Below are 22,226 nucleotides of genomic sequence, written 5' to 3' on the forward strand. Positions count from 1 at the left end.
AGGAAATGCTGTCACCGCCGTTAACACGCACGTGGAGGTTTGTTAAAGGTATAGGGACTGCTGCAGCCCAGGCGGGGCCGGGGGATGAGCCGCTGGGGGCTCGAGGGGAGGGGTCAGTATTAAGTGGCTGGCCCCTCGTAGGTGCCTGAAGGCGAGCCTAGTGCAGAAAGTACCCCCTGGGGGGAGGCTGATGGCCTGGAAAAGGACAAATGGAAAATGGAATTAGGGGCCAGATTCTGAGGCAAGGCGATAGGGAGCTACAGAGAACTGGGCGATCTGGTTGTGGGAAGAAATTGGGGCTGGAGAGAGGGAGAGGTTGAAGTGACTTGTGGACCACACGGGATAGGTGGGTGTAGTGTGGGTGTGTGGAGATACTCTGGGGTCCAGGGAGGTGCACTGGGTCAGGAAGAGACTGTGGGGTGAGAAGGGAGTCGACAGAATGGGAAAGGGAAAGAGGGAAATTTGGCATCAAGCCATCCCAGAACAGAGCCATCTTCTGCTCCCAGCTGTGGACCCCTCTCTCCAGCCTGAGCATGCTGCTCCCTTGGCTCATGGTTTCCCCTTTCATTGTGCAGTGTAGTTCATGCTAGCCAGTGTTCTGGTTGATGGAAAGGTTGCCACTGTCCCACCTCCCTGGGCCTCCCCTATCTTTGCTGAGTTTCCCCTTTTCCACATTTTGCCCTTCCTAGGTAGTGGGAGTCTAGTTCCTAGGTCAATGCCAGCCATAGCCAAGGGCACACGGTAGCAGATGGCTGTGCAAAGCCACTTTCAGGCTGTGGACGCAGGGCTGAGAAATGGGAAATCTGCCAGTGCCCATTCCAGCTTTGACCTGGCTGGGGCAGCCTTGGGTCAAGGGCTCTCTGTAGTCCTGGTTTCCACCATCATCAGGAAGGGGAACTTCAAGAGTCATCTAGGCAGGCACCCCAGGACTGTGCCAGGTAAGGGGAACTTCCCACCCTGCCCAGGTGTCTGCATTACAGCTAAGCTTTGTACAGCCCTACATTAGATACTGTTATCCTTTATTGTGTGCACGTAGCTTGAGCCAAATAGAATCTGGGAGACAAATTTGCTGCAAAGACTTAATACATATCTTAAGGCTTAATGATGTTGATCTATGGATTCTCCACTGGTTGGAATTCTTTGTGGTGCCATTGTTTTCCTCCATTAACATGATAGAGAGAGTTGACTGGACTTTCTGGTTGAGATTATCTTCCCACATGTGATCATTGCTGTCCTCGCCTCCTCCCAAGCCCCTGCACTTGAACCGGTGTAAGCAGTAGTTAGTGCCCTTCAGCTCACGGGGCCACACTCTTAGCACTGCTGGGCTACGCTACCCTGGCCCCAGCATTCTAGGGGACCAAGACTAGGATCATTTGAATGGTTTGCTTAGAAGCCAAGAGCTCAGTGCAGTGGGGTAGATATTTATTCATTCAGTAGACATTTGTTCAAGACTTCTTTTGGACCAGGCACTGAGCTAAGTCTGAGAATACTAAGACGAAGAAGACAACATGGTTCCTGCCCACGAGGGGCTTATAGTCTATAGGGGGAGGCAGATCTGTAAGCTAAAGAGTTACAGGTACTTTAAGAGATGTTTCTGTGAGGTAAGGGGGAAGTGGTCTCCAGAGGTCAGTCAGGAAAGGCTTCGTAAGTGAAGCGGGCATTTGATTTGTCTTAATGAGTGAGTGCGTCCCAGATGGCCAATGGAACAGGCATGCCAGGAGGAGGGAACGATGCGTGTGTGATATGCTAGAGTGAGATGGTGAGCAAACAGGCCAGACAAGGAGGCAGGGGCTTGGAGTGCCTGCTGAAGATCAGGCAGATGGTGAGGGCCAAGCTTTTAGACGATGATTCTGTTTTTTTATCCTGTGCTGTTGTCGAGCCAGAGGGTCTAAATCCTGTTTTTTAAAGGCCAGATGGGAAGAAAAAGTACTAGATTCCAGCAGCCTCTCCCATCCTTGGCGATTAGTGAGGAAGGTTGCAACGGGTTGCCTTTTCATATTTTCCTCTCTGTCTTGAAGATAATAAGTAGGCTTGTGTTGTGCCTCTCTGCCTAGTGGGATTTGGTGTCTGGATCACAAAGCAGCCCCGCAGCGCAAACCAGAGGGGGGATCACGCCCACTGGCTGTGCTGCTACGGCGCAACCCCAGCAAGGGTTTTGTCTGTGGGGGAGAAATGAATTTTTCATTGTTACTGCTTTTTCTTGAACACTTTGCCACCCTCCCCTCCAACTTTGTAAAATTATTAATCTTTTCTCGAGAAAGTCTTAAATGAATAGAAGACATATTGCAATTTTCCATTGTACGGAGAGGCGCACTGGTGTTTCAATGTGCAACGAAAAGGCTGTGTGTGGGTTTGGGAACTATGCCTTGTCTGTTTTCTTCTGATGCTTTTGCATTTATGTTCTTAAATCACCTTTTAGTTGATTGTTTGATTGAATTATATATTTCAGTTATATCTTAGTGATTGTGTTTTGGGACCTGGCTCTGGTGTCCAAGTGGGTGATGGGTGAGGGAGGGCAAGGTGGTGGCAGGGAGACAGTGGGAGACACCGCAGTGTTGTCGAAATGGGAGCAGGGAGCCTGGTGCCTGGGTGTGGGGAGTGGGGTGGAGAGGAGGGAATTGACTCACTAGGATGACTTTAGGTGACATGGACAGGGCTGTTCATTGAAGTGGGGCATGCTGGAGGATGAGCTTTGGGGGAAAGAGGAAGTCACCATCAGACCTGTTGAGTGTGAGGGTTTACGGGACACTCACGTTTGGTCCGGTTGGACAATCAAGTCTGGAGCTTAGGGGAGAGGTCTGGGCTGATGATACCGGTCTAGCTGTCAGGAGCCTCCGAGGTGGCACCTGAAGCCATGGGGGGTGATGAGAATGTCTGAGAAGGGAAGAGGGCCCGGGAGATGGTAATGATGCTGGTGAAATATAGCACCCAGCCTTCTAGGGGGCCAGTGGCAGGCCAGAAGAGGTGCGTGCTGGGGCCCTAAGCTCAGGAATTCTCGGACCCAGCCTTGCAGTGAACTCAGCTTGGAGCCTCAGGACACAGAGAAGGATGGGGACTTGGTGCTCTGCCACTAGGTGCCTGAGCCCTGAGTGTGGTTATCAGGAGGCCCAGAGGAGGGATGCAGAGGAGGCTGACCCTTACCCATGTGTCCTGCCTGTGGTTATGTGGTTAACCCCGAGCACCACCCCTGCGTGTGCTCACGGTCACTTCTCAAACACGTCCCATCATTTTCATACGTGTTCCCTATTAGAACGGCCTTCATGGGAGGGACTGCGTCTGTTCTTTCTGTAGCTCCTTCTCAAAATCCCAGCCAGGAAATGCTAGTCTGTACCGTTGATGCAGAAACCACTTTTGCTCAGCTTCTCTGGACCGGTGCTGGGCCTAGTGAGTGGGGCTTGGGGTTTTTTGCACCTGGTAGGAGCGGGGCTGAATGTCTTTGTTGGCTGGAGGGATGTTAAGCTTTCCAAGGCTGAGCGAGGTATTAGGGCATCAGTCTCAGGCCCGCACTGGCTGCCTTGGTAATTAGCGTGGGGGCCGCACGCAGAGGGAGGAGGCCTGCTGGCTGGGTCTCAGCAGGCCCAAAGGATACGACCTGGTGGCTTCTTCAGTTCATTTGAGAAATCCTGGTCGGGGGACCAGGGCCAGCCCCGCGGCTTAGCGGTTAAGTGCGCGTGCTCCGCTACTGGCGGCCAGAGTTCGGATCCCGGGCGCGCACCGACGCACCGCTTCTTCGGCCATGCTGAGGCCGCGTCCCACATACAGCAACTAGAAGGATGTGCAGCTATGACATACAACTATCTACTGGGGCTTTGGGGGAAAAATAAATAAATAAGAAATTAGAAAAAGAAATCCTGGTCGGGCCTTGCTTTTGTCCTGCCCGGTGGTCATTTCTCTTTCCTCTTGCCCAGGATCCTAATGAGCAGGTGTTCAACTCTCCTCTCCAAGCCCTGATTCTCTGCTGTATCCCACATGGTTTGCTTTCTTTTCAGCCACACCCCTGTTCTTTATTCCATCTTCCCAGGCTCACTTCCTGCTCCTCTACTTCCTGAGGATCCCTTCACTAGAAACCCAGCTGCCACCTGTCCCGAGATTACTGCAGTTCCTTTAGTGGCTTCATCCCAGCCCCGGAGACCTTGGTCAGGTTATATGAGGTCTTTGTAGTGTCTCACCCCGAGTTAGGTTTCCTGGACTCCACCCCCGTGTAGACCTCAGCCACAATCCATCAGCCATGAGCCCCTGACGGGTCCAGGGCCGTGGGGTGCTGCAGGTGGCTCCCATCCTGAAACTCAAGTCTGGGCCTCGAAGGGCCCTCAAAAGGTGATCGTAAACATGCACTGAGTGGTTTGAAGGAAGCCTGAGCTCTATCTGTTGGTTTAGTTAAAAAAGAAAAGGACTTTGCCTTCAGGAGGGGGACCTTCCCTGGCTCCCTTTTCTTTCCGGCTTGTAATTCTGGTATCTGGGTTCAGTGAACTGCGGCGTTGAGCATCACTGAGGAGACAGGAGGGGGCAGTGAGGGTTGGTACCGACGACCCTGCAGAGGAAAGTGGGCAGAGGAGGGAACTCAGGCTGTGTGGCCCCCACTCTTGAGCTGCTGGGGGTGGGCCGCTCCCAGATTTTCAACCAGGGCTGAATAGGTGTCCTGGGGAGGCCTCTGGCCTGGGGTGAGCTTGGGCTACATCACACTGCCGACAGTCCTCGCCCCCTGCAACTCTCAAGTACATAAGGGATGAATTAAAGCCAGATGAGGGCGAATTTGCCACCAGGTCTCTCCATTCTTTTCTTAGGCCAACATCCTCGCTAGGCAGAATGTATGCTCTCGGGCTCTTTCTAACTCAGGCGTCCAGTGGGCGGCAGAGATGGTCAGGCATCACTTTTGAACTCGTGCATCTCACTGGAGAAGGGAAATCCTGAGTGCCAGCATGCTGTTCTGCCCGCTGGGGGCTGGCACCCTCATTTCCAAAGGATGTCGAGGAGTCAGGTCGGTTTCCGCATGTGAAGCGTAAAGCACGTGACTTGGAATCAGCTCACAGGAAAGGATGATTCTCTCTGCCTGAGAGAAAAGCAAGGGAACATGTGCAGAAAGAGGTCAATTTGTTAATATTCCCCTTCACTTCACTGATCCCAATTCAGAACTCAGCAAGGCAGTTTTCCAGTCACGAAATCTGCGCATGAGGAAGAGATAAATACCCTTCACGTCTTCCTCCTGCCAGTGCAGCGATGAGATGTAGGGCTGATGGCTGGTTAAGAGGCTTCTGTGCCAGGGTAGATTCAGCTGTTGGTGTGGTATCGCCAAAGCGCCTAAGTATGGGTGGGATGGGTCTCCCTGCCTGTTAAAAGAAGTGATCCATCCGAGACCCATCTCCTTTTTATTTCTTCAGCTAATGTCAGGGTGGACTGGCTCTAAGGAAAAGCTGTGACAAAGGAAACAGAGTGAGGGAATGGATAGCTCAAAATGAGCCTTGCAACTCCCGCTCAGAACAGCACCCCTGGCTGTGTCCTGTTGAGGGTGAGGAAAAGACGTTGTCTTTACAAGGAAAGCACAGCCTGTTCTCTATGGGCTTGACCACAACCCTACTCTCCCTTCAGCCCAGATGCTCTGCAGGCCCCCGCCAGGTTTAAACACCTGTACTGAGGGAGCTCCAATCTCAGCCTGCATAACATCACAACCCCTGGGCTCCTAATAGCTCTGCACCCCTGGCCCCTTATCCCCACCAAAATTTCAGATCTGCAGCACTTTCTAAAACCAAAATCAGCCTGCTGCCCTCCCTGGGGTGCTGGGGTGAGAAGATAGAAGAAACGCAGAATCTGCAGCCAGGGTCTTCTCTTGGGTAGAAGTAGATTCCCGGCCTGGCCCTCCACCCTGGGAAGGGATCTCGGCCCTGAGGGAATCGCATTTTCTCCAGACTCTTTAGTCTTCTGGAAGTGACTGAGCTGAGGCCCCTCTGGCTCTCTCTCCCAGGCTTCTTACCAGCAGGTTCTGAGGCCAAAGCCTTCCTCCAGGGTTGGCGAGTTGAGTGGCAGAAGTATCTTGCTGATGAGGAAGGCATTGCTGTGACTTGAGTCTGGGGCAGAGTGTGCCTGCTTTGATCTGAGCAAAACTGGCTCATAGAAGGACAAAGCAGGTACGCCTGCACCAGACCCTGTCCCCTGGAGAGCCCACCCAGGTGCTGGGGGGCTCATACCAATGCCACAGGGTCCATGTGGCCACGGCCCCTTCTGCGCTGTGGCCTGGATTTGCTGAGGTCAGGAGGGCAAGGTCCTGCCTCCGTCCCAGTGTGGATGGCTCTGAGACCGGGGCTCCCTCCCCTGGAGTCCCCTCTCCAAGCTCTCAGAGGTAAAAGACAAAGGAGGCTGCGCTGCCAAGTTGCAGATTTTGCCTCAGGCAACTAAATTTATTAGCAAGAAAAAATTTTTGTCAGCCCAGTGCTGACCAACAAAGTACATCGTTAATAAAGGATAACAAATCTGTCACTTAATTCATAAAACATACCTCAAGCAGTTACAACTAAAAATAAAGTTGGATTTTGTTTAATTTAAAAGCCTCAAAAATAACAAGCAATATGTTTTTAAACATGTAGTAGACACAATCGTCTATTATACAATATACACTGTACACAAGTAGAGCTTGGGCCGGTTGGGTGGGTGAGATGAAGGGGGACGGGAGAGGTTCAGGATGTGAAGGTGTTTTTATCTGAATCCAGATTCGAGTTGAAATGCTATGTCATTTAGAAAAGAGAATTGCTAGAGTGAGAAAAAGATTCGTATGCTCATTATTGCCCCCCAAAACCCTAAACTGAAAGCAGGCATGGGGAGGTGAGACACAAGGACGGGAGGAGGGGAGCAATTAAATAAAACTTCTTTAAAGCACACACAATACACAGTGTTCATCATCTGAAGTCGAGTATAAGGCAACGTTCTCCATAGAAAAAGAGGGGAGTCAGGGAGTCTGTGGGTAGCTTTACTTTTTAAATAGAAAGTTGGAATGTGCTGGAGGGGAGTTGTGGCGGGGCTGGGGCGTGTGGAGTGGAGTGGAGGTGGCCTCTGGAGCCTTTCCGAGGCAGTGCCAGCGGTGCCCTGGGTGCACGGCCCTGGGGCGTCCACGGTGGCTGGCGGGACCAGGAAGGTGCAGGAGAGAGAGGGGCATGGCACGATGCGACTCCGGCAGTGTTGGGGGGGGCTCACTTTGCTCCTCGACGGAGTGAAATTCATGTTTTTCCTTTGGAAATAAGGGTTCCCACTCGTCCTGGTTTAGAACGTCTCATTGGGCACGGCCAGTGTCCACAGTCTGGGCAGGCCGGGAGCTCGTGGTGAGAGGGAAGGGCTAGGGCGGAGCCAAGGGGCTTCAGAAGGAGGCGAGTGCAGGGCAGCAGAGCCCCTTCCTGTGGGGACAGTTGCAGTACAGGAGGGAAGGGCTGCGGGCAGGCCTGGGGCAGCCGGGGCCTCCTTTTTGCTGGAGGCCCAGGCGGGACACAGACGGGGGATTGCATCTTCGGGGCCTCCTGCCCCAGCTGGCCTTACAAGTTCTTCGTGACCAGGTGGGTCTTGTAATGCTTCGTGAGGTGGTCACTCCTCATGAAGCGCTTCTGACACTGGGCGCACTCGAAGCGTTTGTCCCCTGGGAAGAGGAGACAGCCGTCACTTACAGAGCCCTTGTGCAGACACTGTTCCCACCCCTGAAGGAGGAGGAACACATGAGGTGAGAGGGGCACCCTGTAAGGCTGGCGTCGCGGGTCATCATATTGCTCCCAGTGGTCTACTGATCTGAACCCTTTTGTCAGTTTCCCTTTCTCCTACCCTCCGTTTGACGTCATCCCCAGTCTACTTTGCTCCTGTTCCTTGTCCCTCATCCAAGATGCTGTACTTGTGTCCCTCCACCCAGGACTCTTCCTATGTAGGCTGTCGCCTGCTTTCTTCTCATCTTTGTCCCTCTGACTCTAACCCTGCCTCAACATCTTCCCCCCCTCAGGAAAACCTCGCTTCTCTCTGACCTGCCAGCCTGAGCTCGTACTCAGTCCAAACATCCTGACCCAGGCGAGATCAGCTGCTGTTCCAAGTATTTACTCTGCAGCCTCCAGGGTTAGGCGTGACCTGCCCCACTGGCCAGGAGCCCAAGCTTTGGGTCACGTGACCCCAGTCACAGTCCCAGGACAGGGGTCTGCGTGCACACTGGCGACATTCACTATAGCAGCAGTTCTCAAAGTATGTGCTGTGGACCACTGGAGGTACCCAAGAAAGTTCAGGTGGGAGAGGGATGAACATTTTTCATTTTTATAGTTTTGTATTTATTTGCCAGTGCATTAAAACATATAACTATGATATCAAGCCTGTCATGTCAAAAATAATAGTGATTGGACATAAATGAGTAAAAACAGTGAAATGATTTAAAGAAAATCATCCAGTAAATAATAGTGGGAAAGGCAGTGTGGGCTAGTGATGAAGGGTGTGGATTTGGGAGCCAGAGGGCCTGGGTCTGAACCTGGCCCTACCAGTCATAGCCATGAGACCTGGCCACCTCTCCATTTCTCAGTAAAATGGACGCAACCAATGTACCCTGCCCATAGCATTGCTGTGAAGATTGAAGTGTAGTATAAAGTGCGCAGTTAAGTGTAAATTGCGCAGTACAGTGCCTGGCACTGACTATGTCACTGCTTGTTAAATAAATAACTGCAGCTATGGCAGAAGTCACCAAGGCTGTGTAATGCAAATGACATTACTTCGGGAAACACTGTGCTAAAGGAGTGGCACGGAAGAATTTCCTGGGTAGTCTTGGACCTCCCAAGAAGACAGTCTGTGGCTCTCGTTCAGCGTGGCAGTTCCTTGGCAGGGCCAGGAATCTCGATGTCACTGAAGGCAAGGGAGTGGGGTGAGGGGAGAGGCCGGGAGCAGCCGTGTGTGGGTGCTGGGTGCGGGTGTGCCAGGGCAGGGGTGGGGCTGAGGAGCAGCCCTGTGGGTTGATGGGCCGCTGGGGAGGGGGAGCAGACCTGTGTGGGTGCGGGCGTGCCGCTGGAGTTCGTCACTCCGTGTGAACCTCTTCCCACAGAAGAACCAGTTGCAGACAAAGGGCCGCTCGCCGGTGTGCAGGCGCACGTGGGCCCGCAGCAAGGACGTCTTACGGAAAGTCTTGCCGCAGTCAGGGATGTGGCAAACATGCTTCTTCTTGCCTTGCTCTCCAGACCTGGGAATTGGGTGGAGGGAATGGGAAGAGGAGCGAGGGAGGAGGCAGAAGATGGGAGCAGGACAGGATGGAGAGAGGATGTGGGGTCAGCTCAGAGAGCACAGGAAAGGTGACAGGGCCAGGTGGCATGGAGCTGCCACCTCGTCCCCTCTGGGTCTGTGTCCCAGGGAGGCGCCTGGGGAACGAGGCACATGCCAGGCTTGGGGTCTGGGCCCTCTCCTTGAAGTACCTCTTGTCCCCATCCTTGCAGTTGGGACACGTGCAAGCCATGCGGCGCCGCTTCTCCCCGGGCTGGGCCTCTCCGGCCAGGGCTTGCTCCATCTGCAGCTGGATCTGGGTGGGGCTCAGTCCACTGATGGTCAGGTTGTTCCCAGAAACATTCTGCACCGTCAGCTGCTGCTGCCCTGTGGGGAGAAGGAGGGCACGGTTCAGGGTGAGGAAGCCTGAAAGGGCGGAGGAGGGAGCCTGACACCCTTCTTCCCTTCTGCACAGGGTAAGGAAAATAATCATAGCAGCTAGGATTTTCAGGAACCTGTTATATGCTAGATACCATTTTAGAGACCTGAAATGTATTAACTCATTTAACCTTTACAATTCTATGAAATAGGTACTATTATCCCCTTTTTACAGCTGAAGAAACTGAGGCTCAATAACATATCAAAGTCACACAGCTAATAAGTGGTAGAACCCAGATCTGAACCCGGGCAGTCGACTTCAGTCAATGCTCTGAACCACTACACTGCACACGCCCAATTCGCTGTCAGACCTTGCCCACATGATTTCAACTGAGGAGGGTCGGGTCTTGGGTTGTCTTAGAGTGTTTCTTCCAGAATCTCCTCCAGGCTTAGGCCCTTGTGAGATACCAGCTCTGCTCTCAGGAAAATCTCCAGGGATTTGTGTTAATAAGAGTGAGAAAACAGTTCTGTGGGCTTTGGAAACAATCAAGTCCTCGACAAAGTACCATAAATTCATTTAGCAATGAAGAGAGGAGATTCAGAAAGCTCCCACTACCTTGAAAAGTGCCCTTCACCCAGCTAAAAAATGCAGGGAACCATTTTTCCTAGGTAGCTACAATTTTCCTTTAATTATTCCCAAGGCTGCTTTCACACTGTCAATATTACCAAATATCACTGCTGAACTAGTGCAGCACAAGCCATTCCCACTGCCAAAGGCCCCCTCTTTTCCTCCCCATCTTAACTCAAGGCTTTCTCCTTCCAGAAGTCCTCCTTCAAGTTCCTTTGCCCGGAACCTCCCTTGAACATCTGTCTTTGGTCTGTACCAAGTGAATGTGCATTTGTATGTTAGTTGGAGAGTCTTCCTGAGTACATCTTATTTTCTCCATCCTATCCAAGGTCTTTAGCTGACAGGTGGGGCCAACACATGTCTAAACTATCTCACAGGACTACTGTAAGGACCAAGTGGATGTGCTTTTAAGCTGGAGGGGACCGGGCACAGGTCGGGCAGTATCCCCCCAGGCTGGCCCACAGTTCCCATGTGCGGGGTGTGCAGGCATGCAGCCCATGCCTCGGCCCAGGGGCCTTCCCTCACCACCGGTGTTGGTGATGGTGACGGGCACGCCCTGGACCTGGACACCGTTGATGTTGATGGTCTGCATGGCCTGGGCCGCTGCCGCCAGCTGGGCTGCGTTCAGACTGATGACGCTCCCAGCAGGGGCGATCTTTGGCAGGGGACGCTCTTTCCGGAGAATTGCGGCCGAGTGCTTTTTGCTGGTCCCGCTCAGATGGGGAGCACGGGACGCAGGGCTGCTACAAGTGGTGGTGGAGGTGGTCGCAACTGTTGCTGGAGGGCTGTCCTGCACAAGGACTGTCTGCACCTCACCAGAAGGCGTACGGATGTAGACCTGGGGGGGTCCAGAGAGAAAGAGTCAGCTCCCCAGGAGAGACCGGGCTCCCAGGACCTTTCCATGCAGCGTCCTCTCCCTGTCCCAGTGAGAACTGGGAGCGTCTCTTTGTCCACCCAAGTCTTCTCCAACTAGCCCAAACTGACATGCATACACTGCTGACGTTCAACAAAGGGCTGACTGTTGATCTGAAACCCAACATTTAATTTACTTAGCAAGGAAAAATATAACTGCTAAATCTCAGAACTGGAGAATTTGAAGGCAACTAATGATGAACTCACAAAAGATGTACTATGAATGACCATCAAAAAAATAAAAACCGCTCTTAGGAGGCACGATTAATGAGAAACAGCTTTTCTCCAATTCAGACTGGCAGAGATGGAAAATAAAATATGACGCTCATTGTTGGTGAGACAGCAGGGAAGTAGGCACTCACTCTTACGTTAGGAGTGGGAGTGTGAAGTGGTCTAGGCTTGCTGGAGGGAAATTTGGGAATATGTATCAAAAGCCTTAAAAATATGCCTGTTAGAGCCTGAGTGGGATGAGAAGGGCATTTGTGGGGAGTGGCAGTAGCAGCCCGGCGTGCATGTCAAAGCGCCAGCAGGCTGAGGTGTCCACGTGGGAAAGCTGAGACGGCTGTGGGAGACTGGTTACATACGGGGCACTGATCCAGAAAGGAGATATAATAAGGATAATGGGAGTGAGGATTCCCACTGTCAGAGAAGGGAGTTACAAATATGGAAAGGGAGAAAACTAGAATGAACCCTGTGGTGTTGGATGGGAATTAGAGACATTGGTGGAAGCTCTTGGGTTTCAATATAGATAGATACATAAAGAGAGAAATATAAATGTGTGTGTATATGTATGTATGTGTCTGCGTGTCTCTATCTATCTATCTATCCATCTATCTCTGTATTACATATGTATATTTATATATACTTCTTAGCTGTGTCCACTGAGAAGGGCTGGGAGCTCACTCCAGGAGCAAGGAGCTCACCTAGCATCCAGGTCTCAGCTTCTGAGTCCCATGTTCTACTAAAAGGAACCAGAGCTCCTTGGAGGAATAGCTGATTCCAGGATTGGGGGCAGGGAAAGTACAAGAAGAGCCTCGAACACCTTTGTATTAGAAAGCAAGGAAGTGCTCAAAGAATGGTGGTGACATGCGGAAAGGACAAAAGAGCCAGCTTAAATGGGCTCCCACTGGCCAACTATCTGAGCATCAAAATAATACTAATGGATTATAGCCTACTGAATAAAATAGGCATCTGAGTCCATTCTGACATAAATAAACAAATGGAGGGGAAGAGAATGACAGAATTAAAAAACTGCTATCATATCCTCCAATAAGATGAACCAGGACTCCTAGAGAAATGGCTGACCCCAGGGCCAGGGTGGGGAAAATACAAGGCCTGAAGGACTGACACATGCTACAACACAGATGAACCTGGAAAACATATTAAGTGAAAGAAGCTGGTTGCAAGAGATCACCTATTGTATGATTCCATTTATATGAAATGTCCAGAATAGGCAAATCCATAGGGATAGAAAATGGATTAGTGGTTTCTAGGGGGAAGGGGGAGGGGAAATGGAGAGTGACCACTAAAGGGTACAGGGTTTCTTTTTGGGGTGATGAAAATGTTCTAAAATTAGATAGTGGTGATAACTGCACAACTCTGTGAATATACTAAAAACCACTGAGTTTAGCCCTTTAAAGGGGTGGATTTTATGGTATGTGAATATCTCAATAACACTGATTAAAAAAAAAAAAGAGGATGAGAGTGTGTCACAGGGACACAGAAGTCAACCTGAAAGAGCTCCAAGTGGCCAAAGTGGGAACAATGTGAACAACACAGTAAATAACATGGCATTGAATTATAACCCAAAGTATAAAATAAATACACCTGAGTCCCTGCTGATATAAATAAATGAATGAATAAATAAATAAATGGAGAACAGACAAATCTTCCTTATAGAAGAATTCCAAAGAACACATTATGTAGATACATTCCCTTCCAGGATGTACAGCTTAATTCTCACCCCCACTCCCACCTCTGAAGGTGGGAGACTGAGCGACTCGCTTCCAAGGAACAGAGCGGAGAAAAGGAATAGCAGCAACTTACAACGAAGAAAGCTGGCAAACACCACCTTAACCAAGTGATAAAGGGAACATCAGGGATGTCGTGTGGACATCACGTCCCCCTCATATGATGTGATGAGGGGGCATTTTGCCTCTGTGGTATTCTTTCCAAAAACTCATAGCCTCAGACTGGGGGACATTCTATAGGGTCCTGACCAATGCCCCTCAAGACTGTCAAGATCATGAAAACCAAAGACTGAGAATCAGCCCAGAGGGGTCTGAGACATGCCCACGAAGTGCAGTGTGGTACTGGACTGGATCTTAGAATAGAAAGGGGACATTAATGGAAAAACTGGTGACACCCAAATGAAGTCTGGAGTTTAGTTAACAGTAATGTACCAGTGTTGGGGCTTAGTTTTGACGACCGTACCCTGGTAATGTAAGATTTCTAACAATGGGGGACACTAGGTGAGAGATACACGGAAATTCTCTGTACTACCTTTGCAACCTTTCAGTAAGTATAAACTTATTCTCAAAAAATAAATTAAATGAAAAAATATCATAGTAAAAGATACTAAAACAAGTAGGCAAAAGTCTGATGAGGAATGGGATATTAACATAGTCTCAAAGTATCTCCCTACAAAATACTAATTCATTACAAAGAGAAAAAAAGTAACTTTAAGGTGCAGAAATCTGCCAAACATCACTTTAATCATCACCAGTAATGAGACAAAATGAAATCATGCACCTCCTTTTAGGATGCAGTGAGAACACAGCATCACTTCTGTGATATTTCAAAAAAAACACACAACCTGCATCTAGTCATGAGGAAACATCAAACAAACCTCAAGTGAAGAACATTCTACAAAGTAACTGGCCTGTAGCTTTCAAGTATCAAGGTTATGAAAGTCAAGTAAAGACTGGAACTGGGCCTGGCCAGTGGCATAGTGGTTAAGAGCGTGCACTCCGCTGCTGGCGGCCCAGGTTCGGATCCCGGGCGTGCACTGAGGCACCGCTTGTCAGGCCATGCTGTGGCAGCATCTCATATAAAGTGGAAGAAGATGGGCACGGATGTTAGCCCAGGGCCAGTCCTCCTCAGCCAAAAAAAAAAGACGATTGGCAGATGTTAGCACAGGGCTGATCTTCCTCACAAAAAAACAAACAAAAAAAAGACTGAGAAACTGTTCCAGATCAAAAGACGAAGGAGATGTGACAACTAAGTGCAATGTGTGACGCTGGATGAGATCCTTTTGCCACAAAGGAATTACTGGGGCAAGTGGTGAAACCTGAAGAGGGTCTCTGAATTAGACGTTAGTGTGTTTCACTGCTACTTTCCTAGGTTTGATGGTTGTATTGTTGTTAGGTAGAATGTCCTTGTATGTAAGAATTACATACTTTCTATAAGGCATTTGGAAGTTTCAGGATCATGGAGGCAACTTATGCTCAAATGATTCAGGGGAAAAACAATTCTTTGTTAAAAAAAACCCTGCTTTGATTCTGATTGGGTATTTTCAATTCCCAGATTATTTATGACTGTGTTTCTCAGTTAAAAGCAAACAAACCTCATGGTATGTCTTAATACATAATACGTTATTTTCATTTTCAGTTTTCTGGTATGCACCCCTTTTGCGAATCATTGCTATTTTCTGTGTATCTGAAGTTTCTATTACTAGAACATTTTTTGTTCATAATACAGGAGTCAGCAAACTTTCTGTAAAGGGCAGATGTAAATCTTTGAGGCTTTTCGGGGCCATGAGGTCTCTGCCTCGTAGTGCAAATGCAGCACAAATGGGTATGTCTGTGTTCCAATTAAACTTTATTTACAAAAACAGATGGGTGGGCCAGATTTGACCTGAGGGCTATGGATTAACAATCTCTGATACAGAATATAACACATTTAAAAAAATGTACATATCCTTTGACCTACTTTTAGGCATTTATTTAGCTATAAGGTTGGAAACAGCCTAGATATAGAGTTAACAGGGTATTAGTTGTGTAAGAGCACCTGAGGATAATGGAAAACTATGTCATCATTAAAAAATAATGCTGTAGCTAAATCTTTCTGCATATGTGTGATTATTTCCTTAGGAAGACCTGGGTTTAAGCCCTGCCTCCATCAATCTCAAGATATGCAACCTGAGGGAAGGGAGGGGCGGCATTGCCGAGGATGTGTGCACCTGTGCAGGTACCTGCAGCCAGTCCTTCACCTGTAAGGTAGGTCTGATAATGGAACCTCACAGATACTGTAATCACTAAATTAAACAATTTATAGAAAATCACTTGGCAATACGTAATATGCCAGAAGGGAGGCGGCGTTCGAGGGCAGGCCTCAGATTCCCTCCTGCGTGACTTCCATGTCCACAGTTCAATCTCAAGGGCACTTCTTCTCCACCCAGCAGACTGCCCAGCTTCCTACTGTCACTGTGATGCTCACTTCTCTCTGTAGACAATTAGATTATAAATTCCTCAATGGCAGGAACTGTTTTCTTTGCTTGTTTTTTTGGGAGGAAGATTAGCCCTGAGCTAACATCTGTTGCCAAGCCTCCTCTTTTTGCTGAGGAAGATTGGCCCTGGGCTAACATCTGTGCCCATCTTCCTCTACTTTATATGGGACGCCACCACAGCATGGCTTGATAAGCAGCGTGTTGGTCCACGCCCAGGATCTGAACCCGCGAACCCCAGGCTGCCAAAGCGGAGCGCGCGAACTTAACCACTATGCCACCGGGCCGAATCGCTTTTTTTTTTGGTGAGGAAGATTGGCCCTGAGCTAACATCCGTTGCCAACCTTCCTCTTTTTGCTTGAGAAAGATTGTCACTGAGCTAACATCTGTGCCTATCTTCCCCTATTTTGTATGTGGGATGCCACCACAGCATGGCTTGATGAGCAGTGTGTAGGTCCACGCTCAGGATCTGAGCCTGCAAACCCTGGGCCGCCAAAGCAGAGCGCGTCAACTTAACCACTAAGCCACCAGGCCGGCCCTGGCAGGAACTGTTTTTTTAATATTAAAAAAAAAACACATCCTGGGCCAGCCCCATGGCCGAGTGGTTAAAATTCCACATGCTCTGCTTTGGTGGCCCAGGGTTAGCAGGTTTGGATCCTGGACACAGACCTACTCCACTCATCAGCCATGCTGTGGAGGCATCCCACATACAAAATAGGGGAAGATTGGCACAGATGTTAGCTCAGGGCTAATCTTCCTCACCAAAAAAAAAAAAAAAAAAAAAAAAAATCCTTGTCCTCAATTTTAATTGTAGCCCCTGCCACACATAAGACACAATGAGTCAAGGTGGAAAACAGAAAACAATGTGGGGTTTGAAATTTGAGTTGAATCCTGCCTCATGCCCTCTGAGAGTTGGATACTTGGTAACTTCTCTGAGTTCCAGGTTCTCCATCTGCAACATGGGCATAATCTCTGGCATTTAGTAGGCAGACACGAAGAATAAAACCTGCTCACAGAGCCGAATAGATCCCAGAGTATTAGAACACCTTAATAAATGCCAAAAATAAGAACATTCTCGTTGAAGTTAACCCAGATGAATCTAGCCTAATGTTCCTGCTATCAAGCTAGGTTGCTACTTCCTGTCTTTTCTTGTCATTAACAATGATCAGCATTTTGCTCATTAATTTTCTTACTTTACATCAAATTCTATGGTTCTGACTGGAATTTTTTCATTCTTGCTGCCGTTCTGAGTATGTAATTATAATAAAAAATAAACGTTATTATTAAAAAGTATATATCTGCCCCGTACTCATCCCCCAAAAAGACTCCCATAAAGAACAAGTGGACCAAAATATAGGTACATAGGTCTGCTTCATCTGATACCTAAAGATAAGCTGTATGTGGCCCTGTGAAGAGATTCCATTTGTCAGGTAGAAATAGCCACTCACTGCCCACTCCAAACGATACAGTCTCCCAACACTCAGATCAAATGGGGAGATGCATTAGCATCATCTTCAAAAGCAAGCCAAGGGGTAAGGGAGCATTAGCTGTTTAGCGCTAAGGAGGAGAGGAAGGCATGAGCAGAGGGTGTGCTTGGTACCTGAGTAGGTGTCGGCTCAGCTGCCTGGATCTGAAAGTTCTGGGAGGGCTTCTGGGGGACGGTGGGGAGGGTGGCGGATGCCGCCTGCACCACCCGCAGGGCCTGCTGGGGGATCTGCACCACCTGCTGCTGCTCAGCCTTGGGGGGCACCACCTGGACCTGCTGGACCACAGCCGGCTGGCCCCCGCCTGGGCTCTGAACGATGAGCAGGTTGTTTCCTGCCTGGATGATGTTGTCTGCGGTGGTCTCGATCAGCACCGTCTCCACCTGCTCAGCCACGGCCACAGGGGGCTGGGAGGCAGGAAGACTCTTCTTCCTGGCTTTCTTGTTAGTCTTAGACAGTGGGGTGGGAGGGCTCTCCGTGAGGAGCTGAGTAGGGGCCCCAGTGTCGCTGGTGTTCACGAGGTTGTTGACAGGCAGAGTGAGCGTCACATTGCCACCCCCACCTGTCAGCTTCACCACATTGGCCCCGCTCTGCACAGGGGTGGTGGTCGTACTCGACTTCTGGACGGGGGCTGGCTTGATGGGGACAGGCTTGTGACTGGTTGGTGAGGGGGTGATGATGGCTTGGTTGGTGCCAGGGATGATCTGGATCTGGTTGGTGAGACTGGGCTGTACTTGGATGGTCTGGGAACTGCTTGCCTGAATCTGAGGGACCGCCTGGTACTGGATGTTGGTATTTGATCGGGTCCCTTTGTTGATCATGGTGGGATTCTGGATAGCAAATACCAGCTGCCCCCCAGGATAGGATGCGCTCAATTGTGACCCCTGAATCTGAAGTATGTTTCCTTTGGAGGACAAGATTCCAAAGCTATTCTTGCCAGGACTGAGAGGGAGAGGGGCAGGTTTGATAGGGACGAGTTTCCGCGGTGTGGGCTGCGGGGGAGCAGGTGGCGTCACGGCAGCTTCAACAGCTGGAGGGCCAATTTTGCTACATGTTGCAGCAAGCAGGGCTAAGGGAGATGGCTGGGAATCCTGCAAAAAAGCAAGCAGAGAAAAGGAGTGAGACATGAGAGCCTGTTGCTCAGCCGCCCTCTGCCCTTTGCGATCCTCTCCTCTTGGCAGGCTCTCCCCCACCTCTGGGGTGGGCAGGGTGCCAGCATCCTCCCTGGGCAGTGGCTTCTGTCTCCCCTTCCCTGCTGGTTTCTCCATTTAGTAAGTAAGGGAAAAAGGGGGGGAAATGTCTTTCTCAGGAAGGAACTTCCCAGAAGCACCCCGACTAGGTGAACTAACAGTGTCAGCTGACCACTTACTCCCCACTGGCCTTGTTTCTAATGGGGACCCGGAATCACCCTCAGCTCTTCAATGGAGTTCCGTTAGCTCACCACAGGGATTAAGGGATCCCTGATTCCTTGGCTGAGGGAGGACTGAGGAAGGGCGGGAGCAAAGAGAAAGGCAGGGGCAACAGGAGGAACAAACCCTCTTGTAAGTTTTTTCTAGTGTTAGGGACATGACTTTATTGACTGGGGAGGGCTACTCTTTTGAGGCTACAAAGAGTGAGCCTCTGGAGTGTGGGGACACAGCCTCTTATTTTCCTTTTATGGTCAGTGGGGTCTGGTGAAAGGGACCTTGAGTTTCATCCTGCTTTTCTCCCTGACCCAAATGTGGCACCTTAGGTAACTGGCCATGGTTTCTTAGTTCAGAAAAAGTGGATAATGAACTTCCCCAGTCTCTTATCCTAGCGTATTTACAGTGAGCCAGTAGAGAGAGTTTTCAGTTGGGATTTAATGCCAGCTTCAGTGAGTCCTCCCAGGCTGATGCAGCCCCCAGCCCTCAGAGCCCACTGCCCACTCGCCTGGGTGGTGGAGGCGGCAGGCTGCAGGTAGTCACTGGGACTGACGGCGGCAGTGGCAGCCATGCTGGTCTGTGGATCTGCTGGAAGAGACGAGACTGAGTAATGCACAAGATGCCCGAGAAGAACCCAAACCCCCTTGCCTCAGATTATCTTTTTGCCTCTATTTGCTGCTGCTTCTCCAAGAGAGGCTAACGACCTTTACCCACACTTCCCCACTCAAGGTTAGCAACCTACACCTTTTTTTTTCAGTAGATGACCTTCTCTCCTCAGACTCAGCCATCTGAGGCTGTGAGGACAGCTGGTCTTGCCTCCATCGGACTGTCCCCTCCAGCCATCATAAAGTCTGGGATAACACGAAGGTACTGACACTATACCAAGACTGGCTTCAGTAACAAAGCTGTGCCACCTAACGGAGCCCTCTCTGCTGGGCGCGGCTGATTCTCCTAAGCTAGGTCGGAACCCCTATATGGTGGGCAGGGGAGCCCCCCAGCTAATCCTCCAGCTCTGCCCCAGGCTTCCTGCTCACTCCTGCTGTCCAGATGTCCAGCCAGCCTGGGAGAGAAGCATTGCTGGCCAGGATCCCTGACAAGGACACGGCCACTCCATGGGAAAGTCTTGGGTGCTCTGTGCTCAGCCTTCCCCACAAAGGCACAGTGGTCCAGTGTCCATCTGTAGCATATGGGTAATTGCTTTAAGTGTATTCACACTTTCATGGAGGACAACAGGTATGGCCTCATAGGCATCACCAAGCCTAGGAGAGCTAATGACTGAGTATAATGAGAACAACGAAAAGATACTAAATTCTATTTTTGTTTAAATGTGTGTATATTTCTATATATGAATATATCAGGAGAACGTCTTTAAAAATGCTAAAATGTTAAAAGCCATTATCCCTGTTGGTAGAATTTTGCTTCATTTAAAGAATTTTTCTCCTTGTTTTCCTGTATTTTCTCATTTTCCCCACAATGAATATACTCTATTGTACTTTTTTTTTTTTAAATAAAGGAAAATAATGTTGAGGAAGTAATGAAAGGAATCTCTACTCTGAACTTAAGTCTGATCTAAGAGAAATACAAGATAGTAAAACTGAAATCATGAGAATTTGGGGGTAAAGAATCTATGCCATCTTATAGTTTATACATCACAAAGGAAAAGAACACTGGGCAGAGAGTCAGACTTGTATCCTAGACCTTTGGAAAGCAGATTTCAGGAAGCACAGAAACAGGAAGGGCATTACTTCAGACGCGGAAAGCCAGAATGGCTCCGGCATCGAGCCCCTGTTGGGCATCTGGTGAGAGGAGGGTAGAGGCCAGGGAGAAAGCGGAACCCCTTGAACCATTCACATTTTGGCTGGCCTCTGGCTTCGCTCTTTGGGAGAATGATTCTTAAAAGGGAAAAGGTAAAGAAAAGGTGAGGGGGGAACTGAAGCCCAGGACAAGTGATGGGCTGGTAATAAGGCACAATGATGCCTTAAACCGTTTCCAGGCCTTAAGGCCACACAAGCTGCGCTCCAGAGAAGGGAGGGAGGGGCTCTGCAGGCGCACTAGCAAACTGTGGGGAGCCAGAGGGCAGCTCGGGGCAAAATCACGTAGGTAGATCCTGAAACACGACAGACACTGATCCTTGGCAAAATCCTAGACCAAATGATGGAACAGCACTACAATTACTGAGGTAAGGAGGCAGTGATCACAAGCAATAAGCATGGGGTGGCAAAAAACAAGTCATGCTGAACGAATCTGTTTCTTTTCTATGGGGTTTTGGGTGTAGGCATCAGGAGAATGGTATATACTATGCGTTTTATTTCAACAAGGCGTCTGACTGAAATTTTCATAGTATTCTTATGAACAAAGAGGGGAAAAACCGCAGGCAGGATGACAGTCTAGTCTGGAGCTGACTGACCACAGCTCCACCTAAACGCTGAGCTCCATGCCATCCCAAGGAGTTGGCTACTGCAAAGTCAACCAGGGTGGCTTACATTAGGGTGGGTCCCAGGACCAGGGTCTGCAGGCTTCTCCTCAGAGGCTTGTGCTTTCTCTACCAGAATTTTTATCCTCATATTTTCATTGTGATGATCATTTTTAAAAAATGAACATATACTATAGATTACTGGGTGACTGTTGCTTAACCAAGATTTGCACGTTTCCGGGCCCGTGTGTGTGTTTATGACTGTACTGGTGCCAAGTGGCACCACTCTAACTGTGTGGGCTAATTAATTCTGCACATTTAATTCATGATACATTTGTGCAAAGTGAGGGATGTCGGCTCTTCAGAAGTGTGGGAGGACTGTGTCGCCTGGCACTAGACACTGCAGGGTGGGCGTGTGGAACTCAAGGAGCCCGGATGTCAAGTCTATGTGGTGCTTTCACTGACAGCAGCAATTTGAGTTCAGTCAAACGTCGTCCTCCCTGACTGCTGTTGTTGATTTGAATTTTACTGGCTTTTTTGTAGTTATTTAATTTAATTTTATAGGCCCTAGATTAATGAGTTGATAAACAGATTTATGGGCATACATAATTAAGTAAAGTTGTAGCGTTATAATGAAAACAGTCTAAGTTGACTCAAAAACATTTTCCCTTCAGAGTAGTGGTGTTCAAACTATTTAGACCATGAACCACAGTTATAAAAACAATTTACATCAAGACCCAGTACACGCACGCACACCCACACACCTGCACATGCTTCCCTGTCCTGTGCTCATGCAGTAAGTTTCCTGAAACAAAATTTGCCCTTGCTACACATGATGGACTTTGATATTTTTCTACTCTATTTCATTTTTTTAAATGCTGGTTATGACTCTCTAAATTGGTTTTGTGCCCTAGAGGCTGGAAAACGCACCTTCAGAGTAGTCTATGCACCACCCAAGTTTGGGGAACCATGCAGAGACCTAGCAGGCAAGTTAAATTTGCGGATGTCACAAGACCAAGGATTGTAAACACAACTGAGTGTCTGTATTACAGCTTAAAGAGATCTTTAAAAACTGGTATGTGCAGTGCTTCAAAGCCTGAGGCTCCAGACCCAAATGAAAATTCGGGCATCAGTAGCGGGACTGGGGCCGTCCTCTCTCAGCCTCACTGCACCATCTGTAAAAGAGGGGTAATGTCATCCTCATGGGATTCTGGGAGGCATCAGGAATTGATATGAAAGGCATCGAGCACATAGTGAGTAATCAATAAATGGTGATATAAACTTTAAAGTTGAGTAAACACTGCACTTGGGTTAAAAAAAAAATCACATGCATACAGGACAGGAACACAGGGCTTCATAGAGGTGCTCACGT

The 22,226-nt window shown here is 49.2% G+C and overlaps 2 protein-coding genes and 1 long non-coding RNA gene across 6 annotated transcripts in view; 1 reads left to right on the forward strand and 2 right to left on the reverse strand.

Moving 5' to 3' along the window:
• CDK5RAP3 (CDK5 regulatory subunit associated protein 3) overlaps positions 1-22,226 on the reverse strand; it is a 176,174-nt gene that overhangs the window by 33,782 nt on the left and 120,166 nt on the right. The gene's annotated exons all lie outside the window — the stretch shown is intronic.
• Positions 1-22,226, forward strand: part of LOC131417395 (uncharacterized) — a 23,686-nt gene continuing 1,460 nt past the window's right edge. The window contains exons 1-2 of one of the 2 annotated variants that reach the window (XR_009222715.1): positions 1-48; positions 15,202-15,327. This is a non-coding gene — a long non-coding RNA (uncharacterized LOC131417395). Of the gene's footprint in view, positions 49-153; positions 939-15,201; positions 15,328-22,226 lie in introns of those variants that run through there. The other variant, XR_009222714.1, reaches the window with a different exon arrangement.
• Positions 6,358-22,226, reverse strand: part of SP2 (Sp2 transcription factor) — a 26,712-nt gene continuing 10,843 nt past the window's right edge. For 2 of the 3 annotated variants that reach the window (XM_058560784.1, XM_058560782.1), the window contains 6 exons: positions 18,950-19,029; positions 17,155-18,129; positions 10,724-11,036; positions 9,405-9,579; positions 8,982-9,175; positions 6,358-7,615 (listed from right to left, as the gene is read on the reverse strand). In XM_058560784.1, the coding sequence (XP_058416767.1) occupies positions 7,515-7,615; positions 8,982-9,175; positions 9,405-9,579; positions 10,724-11,036; positions 17,155-18,129; positions 18,950-19,012 (1,821 nt within the window). In that variant the 5' untranslated portion in view covers positions 19,013-19,029 and the 3' untranslated portion in view covers positions 6,358-7,514. The remainder of the gene's footprint in view (positions 7,616-8,981; positions 9,176-9,404; positions 9,580-10,723; positions 11,037-17,154; positions 18,130-18,949; positions 19,030-22,226) is intronic. The other variant, XM_058560783.1, reaches the window with a different exon arrangement.

Source organism: Diceros bicornis, chromosome 18, assembly GCF_020826845.1.
Source record: "Diceros bicornis minor isolate mBicDic1 chromosome 18, mDicBic1.mat.cur, whole genome shotgun sequence".
Classification (NCBI taxonomy): Eukaryota; Metazoa; Chordata; class Mammalia; order Perissodactyla; family Rhinocerotidae; genus Diceros; species Diceros bicornis.